Source organism: Myxine glutinosa, chromosome 3 (assembly GCF_964187855.1).
Source record: "Myxine glutinosa chromosome 3, kmMyxGlut1.1, whole genome shotgun sequence".
Classification (NCBI taxonomy): domain Eukaryota; kingdom Metazoa; phylum Chordata; class Myxini; order Myxiniformes; family Myxinidae; genus Myxine; species Myxine glutinosa.
This window is the reverse complement of record NC_136263.1, coordinates 178835059-178849309: the sequence shown is the minus strand read 5'-3', so window position 1 is coordinate 178849309 and position 14251 is coordinate 178835059. Positions and strand designations below refer to the sequence as shown.

Genomic DNA, 14251 nt, shown 5'->3' with positions numbered 1-14251 from the left:
CTGAATCTGCAACTGGACCAGACGGCATCAGCCCACGGGTCCTAAAATCCTGCTCTGCCGCTCTATCTCACCCTCTCTCTGTTCTTTTCACCCTCTCTTTTGCTCAAGGTCATCTGCCAGCATCTTGGAAATCAGCAAACATTACCGCTTTACACAAAAAAGGTGCAAAAACAGATCCTTGCAACTACAGACCAATCAGCCTGCTCCCAATTTATCAGCAAAGTCATAGAATCCATCATTGCTTCAGATATCAAATCCTTCCTCTTCTCCAATGGCTTGATCTCTGATCATCAATTTGGATTCAGACCAGGCCATTCTACTCTGGACATGCTGCTTCTGCTGTCTCAACAATGGATGGAGGTCCTCAATGCCAACCAGGAAATCAGAGCTGTCTCCCTTGACATATCACGTGCCTTCGATACGGTCTGGCACCCAGCTCTGCTCACCAAACTCTCCTCCTATGGTATCAATGGAAATCTCCACTCATGGCTTGCGGACTTCCTCTCTGGTCGTAGGCAACGTGTGGCCCTGAATGGATTTCTCTCATCTCCTCTTCCTGTTCAGGCTGGAGTTCCCCAAGGCAGTGTGCTGGGCCCTGTGCTATTTCTGGTCTTCATCAATGATCTCTCCGACTCTCTGGAAAATCCTCTCTATCTCTTTGCTGATGACTCCACTATCTGCCGCTCCATTCCTCATTCCTCAGATCGGCAGTCTGCAGCCTCCTCACTCTCTGCAGACCTGGACAAAATCACAGACTGGTCAAACAAGTGGAACATGTCTTTCAATCCTGACAAATCTCACACTCTTACTATGTCTCTCCGAAAAGACCGACTGGAAAACCCTCCCATCTACTTTCTCAACAATCCTCTCCAAGAAGTTCTGTCGCTCAAGCTTTTGGTCTCACTATCTGCCATGATCTTTCTTGGGATAACCACATTTCCAAGCTGGCCTCCAAAGCCAGTCGCCGACTGGGCGAAGTCCTTCCTTGGCACACCTGAGCTCCTCACCACATATAAGGCTTTCATCCGCAGCTCAATGGAATACTGTTCCCCCCTGTGGGCCGGTGCTCCTGCCTCACACCTAGGTCGGCTTCACGCTGTTGAAACCAAAGCTTTCAGAATCATTGGAATCTCCTATGATGAAGCTAACTCCAAGGGCCTTTCACTCACTCACCGCAGGCAGGTTGGTGGTCTTTCTGTCTTCTACCGACTCCTCTCTGGCCTTGCTCTCCCAGCTCTCTCTGTGCTCTGCCCCCCTAATATCCCTACAGGTCGCACAAGATCTGCCAGTAACCCTCTTATGGTTAAACTGCCAAAATCTAGGCTCTCTGCTCACCTTCACTCTTTCATTCCCCTTTTCTCCCGACTCTGGAACAAACTCCCCCACTCCCTTCAATCCCACTCCTCCCTCCAGGTCTTTAAAACAGCTGTTCACCACCATCTCTTATCTTCCCACATCCAAAACCTTGATCTTTTCTACCCCCGCTAATTCACCCCAGATACAATTTTTTTTTGAAATTCCAACTTCTTTCCTGGAAGTCCTTGCAGTGTCCATGTGTTTTATACCTCTTCCACCTCCCCCCAAGCCCTCCCCCTCCCACATTTCTCTCGATGTCCTTGCTCTCAAATGTTGTGTTTGTGTCCTTCCCCCTCTCCCCATCTTGTGTTCCGCTCCCCTTATTTTGTGTTTTATGTGTCGATTGCCTTTTTGTGTGATTAATGTTCGCTCTTTCACGAGCCTCGATGTTGTATACAAAAAAAAAAAAAAAAAGGTCCCTGCTGCTATGTGACCGACTGCATGGGTGACTTGCCTGCTCTGTGACCGACTGCATGGGTGACTTGCCTGCTATGTGACCGACCGTACTGCATGGGTGACTTGCCTGCTATGTGACCGCAATGCATGGGTGCCAGTCTAGCTATGTGACCGTACTGCATGGGTGACTTGCCTGCTATGTGACCGTACTGCATGGGTGACTTGCCTGCTATGTGACCGCAATGCATGGGTGCCAGTCTAGCTAGGTGACCGTACTGCATGGGTGACTTGCCTGCTATGTGACCGTACTGCATGGGTGACTTGCCTGCTAGGTGACCGTACTGCATGGGTGACTTGCCTGCTATGTGACCGTACTGCATGGGTGACTTGCCTGCTATGTGACCGCAATGCATGGGTGCCAGTCTAGCTATGTGACCGTACTGCATGGGTGACTTGCCTGCTATGTGACCGTACTGCATGGGTGACTTGCCTGCTATGTGACCGCAATGCATGGGTGCCAGTCTAGCTAGGTGACCGTACTGCATGGGTGACTTGCCTGCTATGTGACCGTACTGCATGGGTGACTTGCCTGCTATGTGACCGTACTGCATGGGTGACTTGCCTTCTAGGTGACCGTACTGCATGGGTGACTTGCCTGCTATGTGACCGTACTGCATGGGTGACTTGCCTGCTTTGTGACCGACTGCATGGGTGACTTGCCTGCTATGTGACCGTACTGCATGGGTGACTTGCCTGCTAGGTGACCGTACTGCATGGGTGACTTGCCTGCTATGTGACCGACTGCATGGGTGACTTGCCTATGTGACCAATTGCATGGGTGACTTGCCTGCTATGTGACCGCAATGCATGGGTGCCAGTCTAGCTAGGTGACCACAAGGTCTGGACTCATAACAATAGCATTATTTTATGGTATAACCTGAACATCCTAAACTTGTGGCATACCTTGAATCATCCCAATAACTGAGCAATAGTTCTGTTTAAGATTCAGCAATCAGTGATGTTTCATGCAATTATCACAATTGGCTGCTTCCAAGCCATGAAATATAAAATGGGCAAGGGCCAGAATGTAGTGGATCATTAAAGTACCAGATGTATTAGTTATGGTTTAGCGTATCCATTTAACGTAAACAAGATGAAAATTTGTCTTGGACAAAAGTAAGTCACAAACTGTAACCAAGCTACTGAAAGTCTCCTCAGTCCATCATGAATGTGTTCTTTTTTGTTCCTGCACTTTTTTTTTTTTTGGTTTCTGCACTTTTTTTTCCATTACCTGTTCCTTTGCCCTCTGGACAGACTCTGTGGTTGAATGGATCGGCCAACATGCTGGAACGATGCTGTGCAGGTAAACACCCACCCTGTCAGTTTACCTACCATATGAGGCATTTTAAAACACTTTCAGAACTGCATGGCAGAGTGGATTTGAATGGATCTTGTACCCTGCTTGCTGGCATTTGTTTTTGAAACCCGTACATATGTTGGGGACCCTGGCCATAAGTTGTACAGGGTGGGTAAATGCAACAAAAAGTCGTAACTCGACACCACTCACAGATATGAAACAAGAAAGAGCAATCGGAGATTTCAAACCCTTGCCTGGACATTGCTTGACATCTCGTCAAAAATCTACCCTCATGGGTACTCGCCACTCCCTCTCGTCAAAACTCAAGGTGGGGAACCCGATCGAAGCAAGGGTGGAAATCGCTCCATTTATGACGACGAAACGTCTGATGCCCCACGTGGAGATCGGTTTCTGAGGTTTGGGACATGGAATGTAGGGACAATGACAGGGAGATCAGGAGAAGTTGTGGAAGTATTGGTCAGAAGAAGAGTGGACATATGTTGTGTGCAAGAGACGAGATGGAAGGGAAGTGGTGTGAGAATGGTGAAGAGTAGGCAGGGACAGAAATACAAGTTTGTGTGGCAAGGGTGCCCGAAGGGCATGAATGGTGTTGGTGTCCTGTTTTCTGAGGAGTTTGTAGACAGTGTGGTGAGTGTGACGAGAGTGAGTGAAAGGTTGATGATAGTGAAAATGATGATTGGAAAGGTCTTGGTGAACGTCATCTCGGGATATGCTCCACAGGTCGGTCGGAGCGATGAAGAGAAGGACACGTTCTGGTGTGCAATTGAGAAGCTGATGGAAAACGTGAAAGATGAGGAAGTTGTTGTGGTAGGAGGAGACCTAAATGGACATGTGGGAAGGAGTATGGACGGTTTTGAGGAAGTTCATGGGGGTTACGGATATGGTGTGAGGGATGGAGAAGGTGAAAGGATTTTGGAGTTTGCTGATGGAGCTGGTTTGTTGATTTGTAATACTCAGTTCCAGAAAACAGATAATAAGCTTGTTACATACACTTCAGGTGGGTCGACGACAACCGTTGACTACCTGATGGTGCGTAGGCGAGATAGGGGGCACCTCCGGAACACAAAGGTAATCCCGGGGGAGGAGGCTGTTTCACAGCACCACTTGGTTGTCTGCGACATAAGGGTGAAAGGTGCGAGGATTGCTCGGCGGGTGAAGTACCAACTGAGAATGAAGGTGTGGAGGTTGAAAGAGGTGACAGTAAGGGAGGAATTAAAAGAGAGGCTAAAAGAGATGTGATTGAGCTTGAAAGTGGTTGGATGTCAATGAAAGATAGTCTGTTGGGAGCCGTTGGTGAGGTATGTGGATTGACAAAAGGACCACCGAGGCACTCGGAAACATGGTGGTAGGATGATGAAGTTGGAAAGAGGATTGATGAGAAGAGGAAGAAGTTCAAGGAGTGGCAGAAGGCGAAGGATACGGGGGCAGAAGAGGCAGAGCATGAAAGTAAGATGGCTGCAAAGAAAGAGGCAGCAAAGGCACAGGAGGCATGTTGGAAAATGTTCGGAGAACGCTTGGATTCGGAAAAGGGTCAGAGAGCGGTATTCAGGTTTGCAAAGCAGATAGCGAAAGAGAGGTGTGATGTGATGTGGATGAGTTGCTTGAAGGATGAAGTGGGACAAATCGTTGTTGACCAAGATGGAATTAAAGGAAGATGGAAGAGATATATGGAAATGCTGTTGAATGCAGAGAATGAATGGGATGGCAACATAGAGACGAACTCAGTTTTAGGACCGGCAGAGAAGATAACTGAGAAGGAAGTTGAGGAAGCAATAAAAGCAATGAAGAGTAGAAAAGCGGGAGGGCCGACGGGAGTTGTGGGAGATATGTTGAAGGCAGCGGGAAGTTGGGGTGTGAAGAGAATAACAGAGATCTGTAATTCTGTATTCGGGTGGTTTAAGAAGGCCGCATTCCAGTGGATTGGGAACTGAGTACCCTTGTACCTCCATACAAGGGGAAAGGTGTCCCTCTTGACTGTGGCTCGTATAGAGCGATTAACTTATTGGAGCATGGAATTAAGGTATTGGAAAGGATGTTGGAGAAGAGGATAAGGAAGAAAGTGAAGATCGATGAAATGCAGTTTGGATTTATGCCAGGAAGAGCAATGACAGATGCGCTTTTTATTGTAAGGCAGTTGCAGGAGAAGTACATGGAGAAGAGGAAGAAGTTGTTTGTTGGGTTTGTTGATCTGGAGAAAGCATTCGATAGGGTTCCACGCGAAGTAGTGACATGGGCATTTAGGAAGTTGGGAGTGGAGGAATGGTTGATCAGAGTAGTGATGGCAATGTACGAGAGAGGGCGCACAGCTGTAAGGACGAAGGACAGGAAAAGTGGTGAGTTTGAGGTGAAGGCGGGAGTGCATCAGGGGTCGGTACTAAGTGTGATGGAGGTGCTGGCTCGGAACGTAAAGGAGGGTTTACTGTGGGAGTTGTATGCAGATGATCTGGTGTTGATTGCAGAGAGTATGGATGGACTGAAGGAGAAGATGAACAAGTCGAAGGAATGTATGGAGACAAAAGGTCTGAAGGTGAATATCGGCAAAATGAAGGTGATGGCAAGTGGTAAAGCATGTGGTGAGGTGGAAAGAACTGGGAAGTGGCCGTGTGCTGTGTGCAGGAAGGGTGTCGGAGTGAACTCCATTCAATGTACAATGTGCGCTGTGGGTTCATCAAAAATGTAGTGGTCTGAGAGGGTTATTAACCAGTGTGGCAGCTACATTCAAGTGCAAGGTGTGCACAGAGGGAGCTGCAGATGGAGGAAATGTTGAGTTGGATCTTGGAGACGGCGTGAAGCTGGAAGGTGTGAAAACATTTTGCTACCTCGGAGACATGCTGAATGGAGAAGGTGGATCAGACTCGGCGACGGTTGCTGGAGTGAGATGTGCATGGAAGAAGTTTCGGGAACTGAGTGGTGTGCTGACAAGGAGGGGAGTGTCGTTGAAGCTGAAGGGAAAGGTGTATGCTGCATGTGTGAGAAGTGTTATGATTTATGGGAGCGAGACAAGGGTAATGAACATAGAGCATAAACGAAGGCTGGAAAGGGTGGAAATGTGGATGGTTCGGTGGATGTGTGGAGTATCGTTGAGAGAGAGGAAGACAAATGATGAATTGCAAAAGATGATGGGAATAGAGCCTGTAATGGATGCTGTGAAGAGAAACAGGTTGAGATGGTTTGGTCATGTGTTGAGGAAGGATGAAAGTGACTGGGTGAGAAGAGTGATGGAAATGAATGTGGATGGAAGTAGAGGACGGGGAAGACCGGGAAAGACTTGGCTGATGGTTGTCGAAGAAGAAATGCAGACAAAGGGGTTAACAAGGAGAGATGTAGAAAATAGGGCAAAATGGAGAAGATTGTCATGGGGCCCGCAAGGCTAACCCCCGCTCTAGCAGGGAAAATGGCCTTAAAATGCCTGTTGTTGTTGTTTGTTCCCTGGACATGTTTGTGTGGTGTATTTTGTGTGGTGTTTATTAGCTGCTGTGTTTGGGAGCTGCTGTGTTTGGGAGGTTTATTGACGACATATATGTGTGTGCAATCCAATATGGCTTCCGAACCAGGTGAACGATGATGTCATAAATTTAATTCTCACAGACAATGTTTGTGTCGATCGTGCTCACGAAATTTCAAACTGATCGTATGAGGCATTCTACTTGTCTCATTATGACGTCATAACGAAGGCACCGATGACATCATCATGAATATATGTTGTTTCCCCATGTTTCAAATTTTTTTCCATGGAGTGGTTTTGAAGATATGGGAGTGCAAAGTTTTTCGGTTTTTCCAAGTTGGGGCATGTACCATGTGACCTATGATGTCATAATTATCATTAAAAATATATAGGGGGAGTTACTCATTTGATCAAAATTTGGTGTCAATCAGACCCACGGTTGCAGAGAAAAGTATACTCACGTTATATGCGGACAAACATACAGGCAGACAAAAAAAAACGGACACAAATGCAATACCCTTTCCTCCAGCGAGGATAATAATTACCCTGCTCATGTGAAATGAAAAGCGGGGTTAAGCAGTTGGTTCACTTTGTCTGTCTGTCAGCAAACGTCTGTTTATAATCGAGGAACAACTTGTTTTGAATTGAATGTTGTATTTTGAATACAAATTGGAACACGAACCTGCAGTTTAGGAATACTTTGGCTCTGAATTTGGAAAATTTTACGGTACCTTGACCAGATTGCGCATGTGCAGAGACGAGTGAGATATTTTTTACGGCGTGGCCCATAGGGCAAAGCAGTCTACAACAGTGTTTGTCTGTCCGTATGTATGTATGTATGTATTGTCCCCTCAAACATACACCAATCAGAGCGAAGGATCTGGTCACATGACAGGGGTGATGTGATGTCATTGCGGCGGTATGATGGCTCACTCCACACGCCGCCATTTTGATTCCAATGTCATTCATGCTGAACATATCGTCGAACCTGTCATATTGACATATCGTCGAACATGTCTCGTCTCCTTCTCCTTCTTTTCTGTTTGGTTATTTAATTATGTATTTTTGTCTTTGTTTTGTGTACTATGTCAAAGCGTCTTTGGGTTTCTTGAAAAGCGCTATACAAAATAAATGTATTAGGTTTACTCTCCATTAAATGGAGAGTAACTTATTATTACTGCTAGAGTTTTTCTTATTATTATTCTTCCGCCCGATTTTGCACCTCTGAAAACTTCATAAATAATGTCCTCAGAAACCCCTGGTCGGATTAACAGGAAATTTTCATCAAATGATCGTCTCGGCTCCTAGAATTTTTTAATGCTAATTATGACGTCATAGGTCACGTGGTGTGGGCGCCATCTTGTAAAACAAATTCAACTTTTCCCCTCTGTATCTCCGAAACAGCTCAATGGAAAAATTTTAGGAATGGCTCATTCTAAATAACTCTTCAATGGGAACAAAAGACATGTGTACCGAGTATATTAAAAATGCTAACGTTAAGAGGTTAGAATTCGTCAAACAAAAAATTTTCTCCCCCGAAAATGGGATTTTTCCCCCAGATGCTTAGTTAAAAAAAACTCAGATTGCAAAAAATTTCGAAGTCATACGTCACATGGTTCGGCCGCCATCTTGTTTTTCGTGAAAAACACAAAAAACCCTTTTTCTCTGCAACGGCTGAACGGATCGAGCCACAACTTGGCATGCGTATTCGCATACCCATGACGAACAAAAAAGTCAGTGAGCACGACCTCATCCGACACATGGTTTCAGAATTATGACGTTTTAAAGCTCAAACTAGAAATGGTATCACCTCCATAATTTGTGGAGATATCGAGTGGAAACTTTACACAAATGTTCCTCATGGGGGGATGTTTCAATGTTACTTGAGACGTTTTGATAAGTCACATGGTTTGGCCGCAATAAATAATGGAAGTTAAATTTTAAAAAGCTTGTAACTCTTGAACCACTGCATGGATCGACTTGAATTTTTAATGCAATGTAGCTCTCATCAATCGGAAAGAGTGTGCAAAATTTCAAAATGATTGGATGTACGGTCTCGAAGCTATAAGTCTTTATTGTTGAAAGAAGAAGAAACACACCGTTTTGTCCCGCCAGAACGTGATCACGATAACGCGATCTCCCGCGGTCATTTCAACCTCAAATGAAATTCCAATTGCAGATATGTCAATAGGTGAGGCATATTAACAAACGAATGAAACAGATTTGGTCAAATTCTGACTTTTTTAACTCGATCGCATTTCACCCAAAGGGATGAGCTACTGAAGAAGCAGATGTCCTTCCAGGACGTGATCACTATCACACGATCTCCCGCGGTCATTTCAACCTCAAATGAAATTCCAATTGCAGATTTGTCAATAGGTGAGGCACATTAACAAACGAATGAAACAGATTTGGTCAAATTCTGACTTTTTTTTAACTCGATCGCATTTCACACAAAGTTTTGGGCCACTAAAGAAGAAGAAGAATCGTTTGGCTTCTCAGATAAAATAAATAATTCTGTCTCTGCAATTTCAGGTTCATTTTCTTTTTAAAATGGCTTTTTCTGCAATCAGTGCATGGATTGACATGTGTGGATGTGTGTGTGGGTGTGGGTGTGGGGGGGGGTGGGGGGGGAGGGATGTGTGTGTGTGTGTGTGTGTGTGTGTGTGTCTGTGTGTGGGGGGGGGGGGGGGGGGGGGGGGGTGGTTCATGTGTGTGTGTGTGTGTGTGTGTGTGTGTGTGTGTGTGTGTGTCTGTGTGTGTGTGGGGGGGGGGGGGGGTGGGGGGGGGGGGGTTGGTGCATGTGTGTGTGTGTGTGTGTGTGTGTGTGTGTGTGTGTGTGTGTGTGTGTGTTAGGGGTGGGGGTATGTGTGTTTGTGTGGGTGTGTGGGGTGGGGGGAGGGTGTGTGTGTGTGTGTGTGTGTGTGTGTGTGTGTGTGTGTGTGTGTGGGGGGGGGGGGCGGTCTGTGTATGTGTGTGTGTGTTTGTGTGTGTATGCATGTGGGGATGTGTTTGTGTGTGTGTGGATGTGCATGTGTGCGGATGTGGGGATGTGCATGTGTGTGGATGTGTTTGTGGGTATGTGTGTGGGGGGGGGGGGGGGTGGATGGATATGTGTGCATGTTGGGGTGGGGGGGTTGGGGTGTGCGTGTGGAGGAGGGGGGGTTGGATGTGTGTGTATGTGTGGGGGGAGGGGGGATGTGTGCATGTGTTTGTGTGTTAGGGGTGGGGGGGATACGTGTGTGTGTATGTGTATGTGTGTGTGTTGGGGGTGGGGGTGGGGGTATGTGTGCATGTGTGTGTATGTGGGTGTGGGGTAGGGGGAATGTGTGTGTGTGTGTGTGTGGGGGGGGGGGGTTGGTGTGTGCATGTGTGTGTGTGTGTGTGTGTGTGTGTGTGTGTGTGTGTGTTAGGGGTGGGGGGGTGGGGGTATGTGTGCGTGTGTGTGTGGATGTGTGTGTGTGTGTGGGTGTGGGGATGTGCGTGTGTGTGGGTGTGTGGGGGGGGGGGGGGTGGATATGTGTGTATGTTGGGGGGTGGGGGGGGTTGGGGTGTGTGTGTGTGTGTGTGTGTGTGTGTGTGTGTGTGTGTGTGTGTGTGTGTGTGTGTGTGTAGGGGTGTGTGTGTTGGGGTGGGGTGTGTGTGTGTGTGTGTGTGTGTGTGTGTGTGTGTGTGTGTGTGTGTGTGTGTGTGTGTGTGTGTGTGTGTGTCTGTGAATGAAAGACAGGGATAGAATTGTGAGGAACAGAAATGAAAAAACGAGATGTGTGTGTGTGTGTGTGTGTGTGTGTGTGTGTGTGTGTGTGTGTGTGTGTGTGTGTGGGGGGGTGGAGAGATGTGTGTGTGTGTAGGCGGGGGGGGGGGTTGGTGTGTGTGTGTGTGTGTGTGTGTGTGTGTGTGTGTGTGTTTGGAGGTGTGTGCATTTGGGGGGAGGGATGTGGGTGTGGGTAGGGGTAGGGGGGATGTGTGTGTGTGTGTGTGTATGTGTGTGTCGGGGTTGTATCCAAGGGGATTGTGTCAAAGCATGTCCAATGAAAGTGGGGTTGTATCAAAAGTGGGGTTGTATCAAAAGTGGGGTTGTATCAAAAGTGGGGTTGTATCAAAGTGGGTGCGAGTAAACCGGTCATTACTGCCAGCAGTTTTAAAGTGGCAGTTCTAGTTATTATTATTATTATATATCACAATCACCATGCTCCTAACACCTTTATCTTTTTCATTCAGTGTGAAACACAAACAAACCGATTGTTAAAATGACCATCGAATATCGAAAGTATAGACGTTACGGGTGTTCGAATGACACATTACGTATCGGCCTTAGCCTTCATGCCTGCATAGTTCATGCCTCACCTTCAGGCCGCTTCGGACAAATTCGCCCAGGTTTCTTAATAAAGTAGTATTGTTTTCGTAATAATAATAATAATAATAATTACGTTTATAATTATAATAATTTAGTAAATATAATTGAAACACTGAAATCCCGTGTTCGTCACTGCAAGGTTACTGGATTGAAGCGTTGAATGGTTGGTTCATTGTTGACTCGAAACATATAGAATAAACCAGTGCCTCAATGCAGTCTCTTCACTTCCATGGTGACAAACAGCTCAGAGACTTAGAGTACTCCAAAATAATTTAATACTCAAATTATTTGCTAACTGGTATCCCCACCCAGGTCATACTATCCTCTTCAACTAAAGTATCAAACAAGCCTGGCCACGCCGCTGTTAGACTTTCGGTCTTGTTTTTTTTTTACCCTGTGTCCCTTCCTGCCAGTCAAACAGAATTTAAAATAATTCCAAACATGAAACTGACTGTTTTTAAGGGTGTTATAAAGGACATAAAAAACAGGCATGAATAACTAATGTAACATGTTAATATGGGTAGTGTAAAAGACGCTGCATCACAATGGCGGAAAACTTGCAAAAAATATATTTCAATAACCTTTATTTAATTTAGATTAAATTGTATTCTTGAACAATGTAGAGCAATAAACCGCCTTTTAGCACTTTTAAAAACCTTTTTGTTTAGCAGTACTTGGACAAAATATTGGAACAGCCATGGCCCGTTCTAATTACCCAGTTTGGTCATGTCCAAACGCCCGCCTCTGCCAGCTAAATCCACAGCCCTGAGAAAGTTATTGGGCCTGTTTGCAACATTACGATACTCATTGGGATTGGGGAAGGAACCTAAGGAAGCGCTGACAAGCGCTCGCGACCTTTCCAATCCGGCCGAGCAATGCGGGGCCTGAAATTGGTTTGAGCCGGTGTTTTGAACTACACTACAACCGACCTAAATGATCAAACGAGACAGCCAGCACTAACAGAATGTAACGCTGAGACCAGGTATATTTATTTACAATTTAAATGGCACGGCAGAAGGAATCGCAGAAAATAAGTAATCATTGGGCAATCACAAAATAAACAATGTATTTAACAAGCTAATTAACAGCTACTCAGTATACAACAACAACAACATGCATTTTAAAGGCCATTTTCCCTGCTAGAGCGGGGGTTAGCCTTGCGGTCCCCATGACAATCTTCTCCATTTTGCCCTATTTTCTGCATCTCTCCTTGTTAACCCCCTTGCCCGCATTTCTTCTTCCACCATCTTTAGCCAAGTCTTTCTCGGTCTTCCCCGTCTTCTACTTCCTTCTACATTCATTTCCATCACTCTTCTCAACCAGTCACTTTCATCCTTCCTCAACACATGACCAAACCATCTCAACCTGTTCCTCTTCACAGCATCAATCACAGGCTCTATTCCCATCATCTTTCGCAATTCATCATTTGTCTTCCTCTCTCTCAACGATACTCCGCACATCCATCGAACAATTCGCATTTCCACCCTTTCCAACCTTCGTTGCTGCTCTACGTTCATTACCCATGTCTCGCTCCCATAAATCATAACACTTCTCACACATGCAGCATACACCTTTCCCTTCAGCTTCAACGACACTCCCCTCATCATCAGCACGCCACTCAATTCCCGAAACTTCTTCCATGCACATCTCACTCGAGCAACCGTTGCCGAGTCTGATCCACCTTCTCCATTCAGCATGTCTCCGAGGTAGCAAAATGTTTTCACACCTTCCAGCTTCACGCCGTCTCCAAGATCCAATTCAACATTTCCTCCATCTGCAGCTCCCTCTGTGCACACCTTACATTTGAATGTAGCTGCCACACTGGTTAATGACCCTCTCAGACCACTACATTTTTGATGAACCCACTTAGCGCACATTGTACACTGAATGGAGTTCACTCCGACACCGTTCCTACACACAGCACAGGGCCACTTCCCAGTTCTTTCCACCTCACCACATGCTTTACCACTTGCCATCACCTTCGTCTTTCCGATATTCACCTTCAGACCTTTTGTCTCCATACATTCCTTCCACAAGTTCATCTTTTCCTTCAGTCCATCCATACTTTCCGCAATCAACACCAGATCATCTGCATACAACAACTCCCACGGTAAACCCTCCTTTACGTTCTGAGCCAGCACCTCCATCACAGCTACAAATAGTAGTGGACTTAGTACCGACCCCTGATGCACTCCCACCTTCACCTCAAACTCACCACTGTTCCCGTCCTTCGTCCTTACAGCTCTGCACGCTCTTTTGTACATTGCCATCACTACTCTGATCAACCATTCCTCCACTCCTAACTTCCTCAATGCCCATGTCAATACTTTGCGTGGAACCCGATCGAATGCTTTCTCCAGATCAACAAACCCAAGAAACAACTTCTTCCTCTTCTCCATGTACTTCTCCTGCAACTGCCTCACAATGAAAAGCGCGTCTGTCGTTCCTCTTCCTGGCATGAATCCAAACTGCATTTCGTCGATCTTCACTTTCTTCCTTATCCTCCTCTCCAACACCCTTTCCAATACCTTCATTCCATGCTCCAATAACTTTATCGCTCGGTACGAGCCACACTCCAGAGGGTCACCTTTCCCCTTGTATAGAGGAACGAGGGTACTCAGTTCCCAATCCACTGGAATGCGGCCTTCTTTCACCACCAGATTACAGATCTCTGTCATTCTCTTCACACCCCAACTTCCTGCTGCCTTCAACATATCTCCCACAACTCCCGTCGGCCCTCCCACTTTTCTACCCTTCATTGCTTTTATCGCTTCCTCAACGTCCTTCTCAGTTATCTTCTCTGCCGGTCCTAAAACTGGGTTACTCTCTATGTTGCCATCCCATTCATTCTCTGTATTCAACAGCATTTCCATATATCTTTTCCATCTTCCTTTAATTCCATCTGGGTCGACAACGATTTGTCCCACTTCATCCTTCAAGCAACTCACCCCCATCACATCACACCTCTCTTTCGCTATCTGCTTTGCAATCCTGAATACTGCTTTCTGACCCTCTTCCGAATCCAAGCGTTCTCCGAACATTTTCCTACATGCCTCCTGTGCCTTTGCTACCTCTTTCTTTGCAGCCTTCCTGGCTGCCTTATAACTTTGCAGCCTTATAACTCAGTATGTGCTCTAAAAACAATCCAAGCGGATGAACGGCAAATTCGTTAACAATTCTTCTGTTCTGCAGGCAAGCTCTTTCATTCCTTTGGCAAATACAGTACAGGGAAATACACAACTATGTCGGGAGGTCGTTTTCAAACCCGGTGGTGTCAAAGCCGTGCAAAAGCTATGAAGCATAGATCGCAAGTCTGCAG

The 14251-nt window shown here is 46.2% G+C and overlaps 1 protein-coding gene across 4 annotated transcripts in view; it reads left to right on the top strand.

Moving 5' to 3' along the window:
• LOC137423021 (uncharacterized) overlaps positions 1–14251 on the top strand; it is a 37973-nt gene that overhangs the window by 2052 nt on the left and 21670 nt on the right. For all 4 annotated transcript variants that reach the window (XR_013622901.1, XM_068109789.2, XM_078774773.1 and 1 more), the window contains exon 2: positions 3067–3115. Coding sequence is in view for 3 of the 4 variants with exons in the window: in XM_068109789.2 (XP_067965890.2) it covers positions 3067–3115 (49 nt within the window). In the remaining variant the exon portion in view is untranslated. The remainder of the gene's footprint in view (positions 1–3066; positions 3116–14251) is intronic.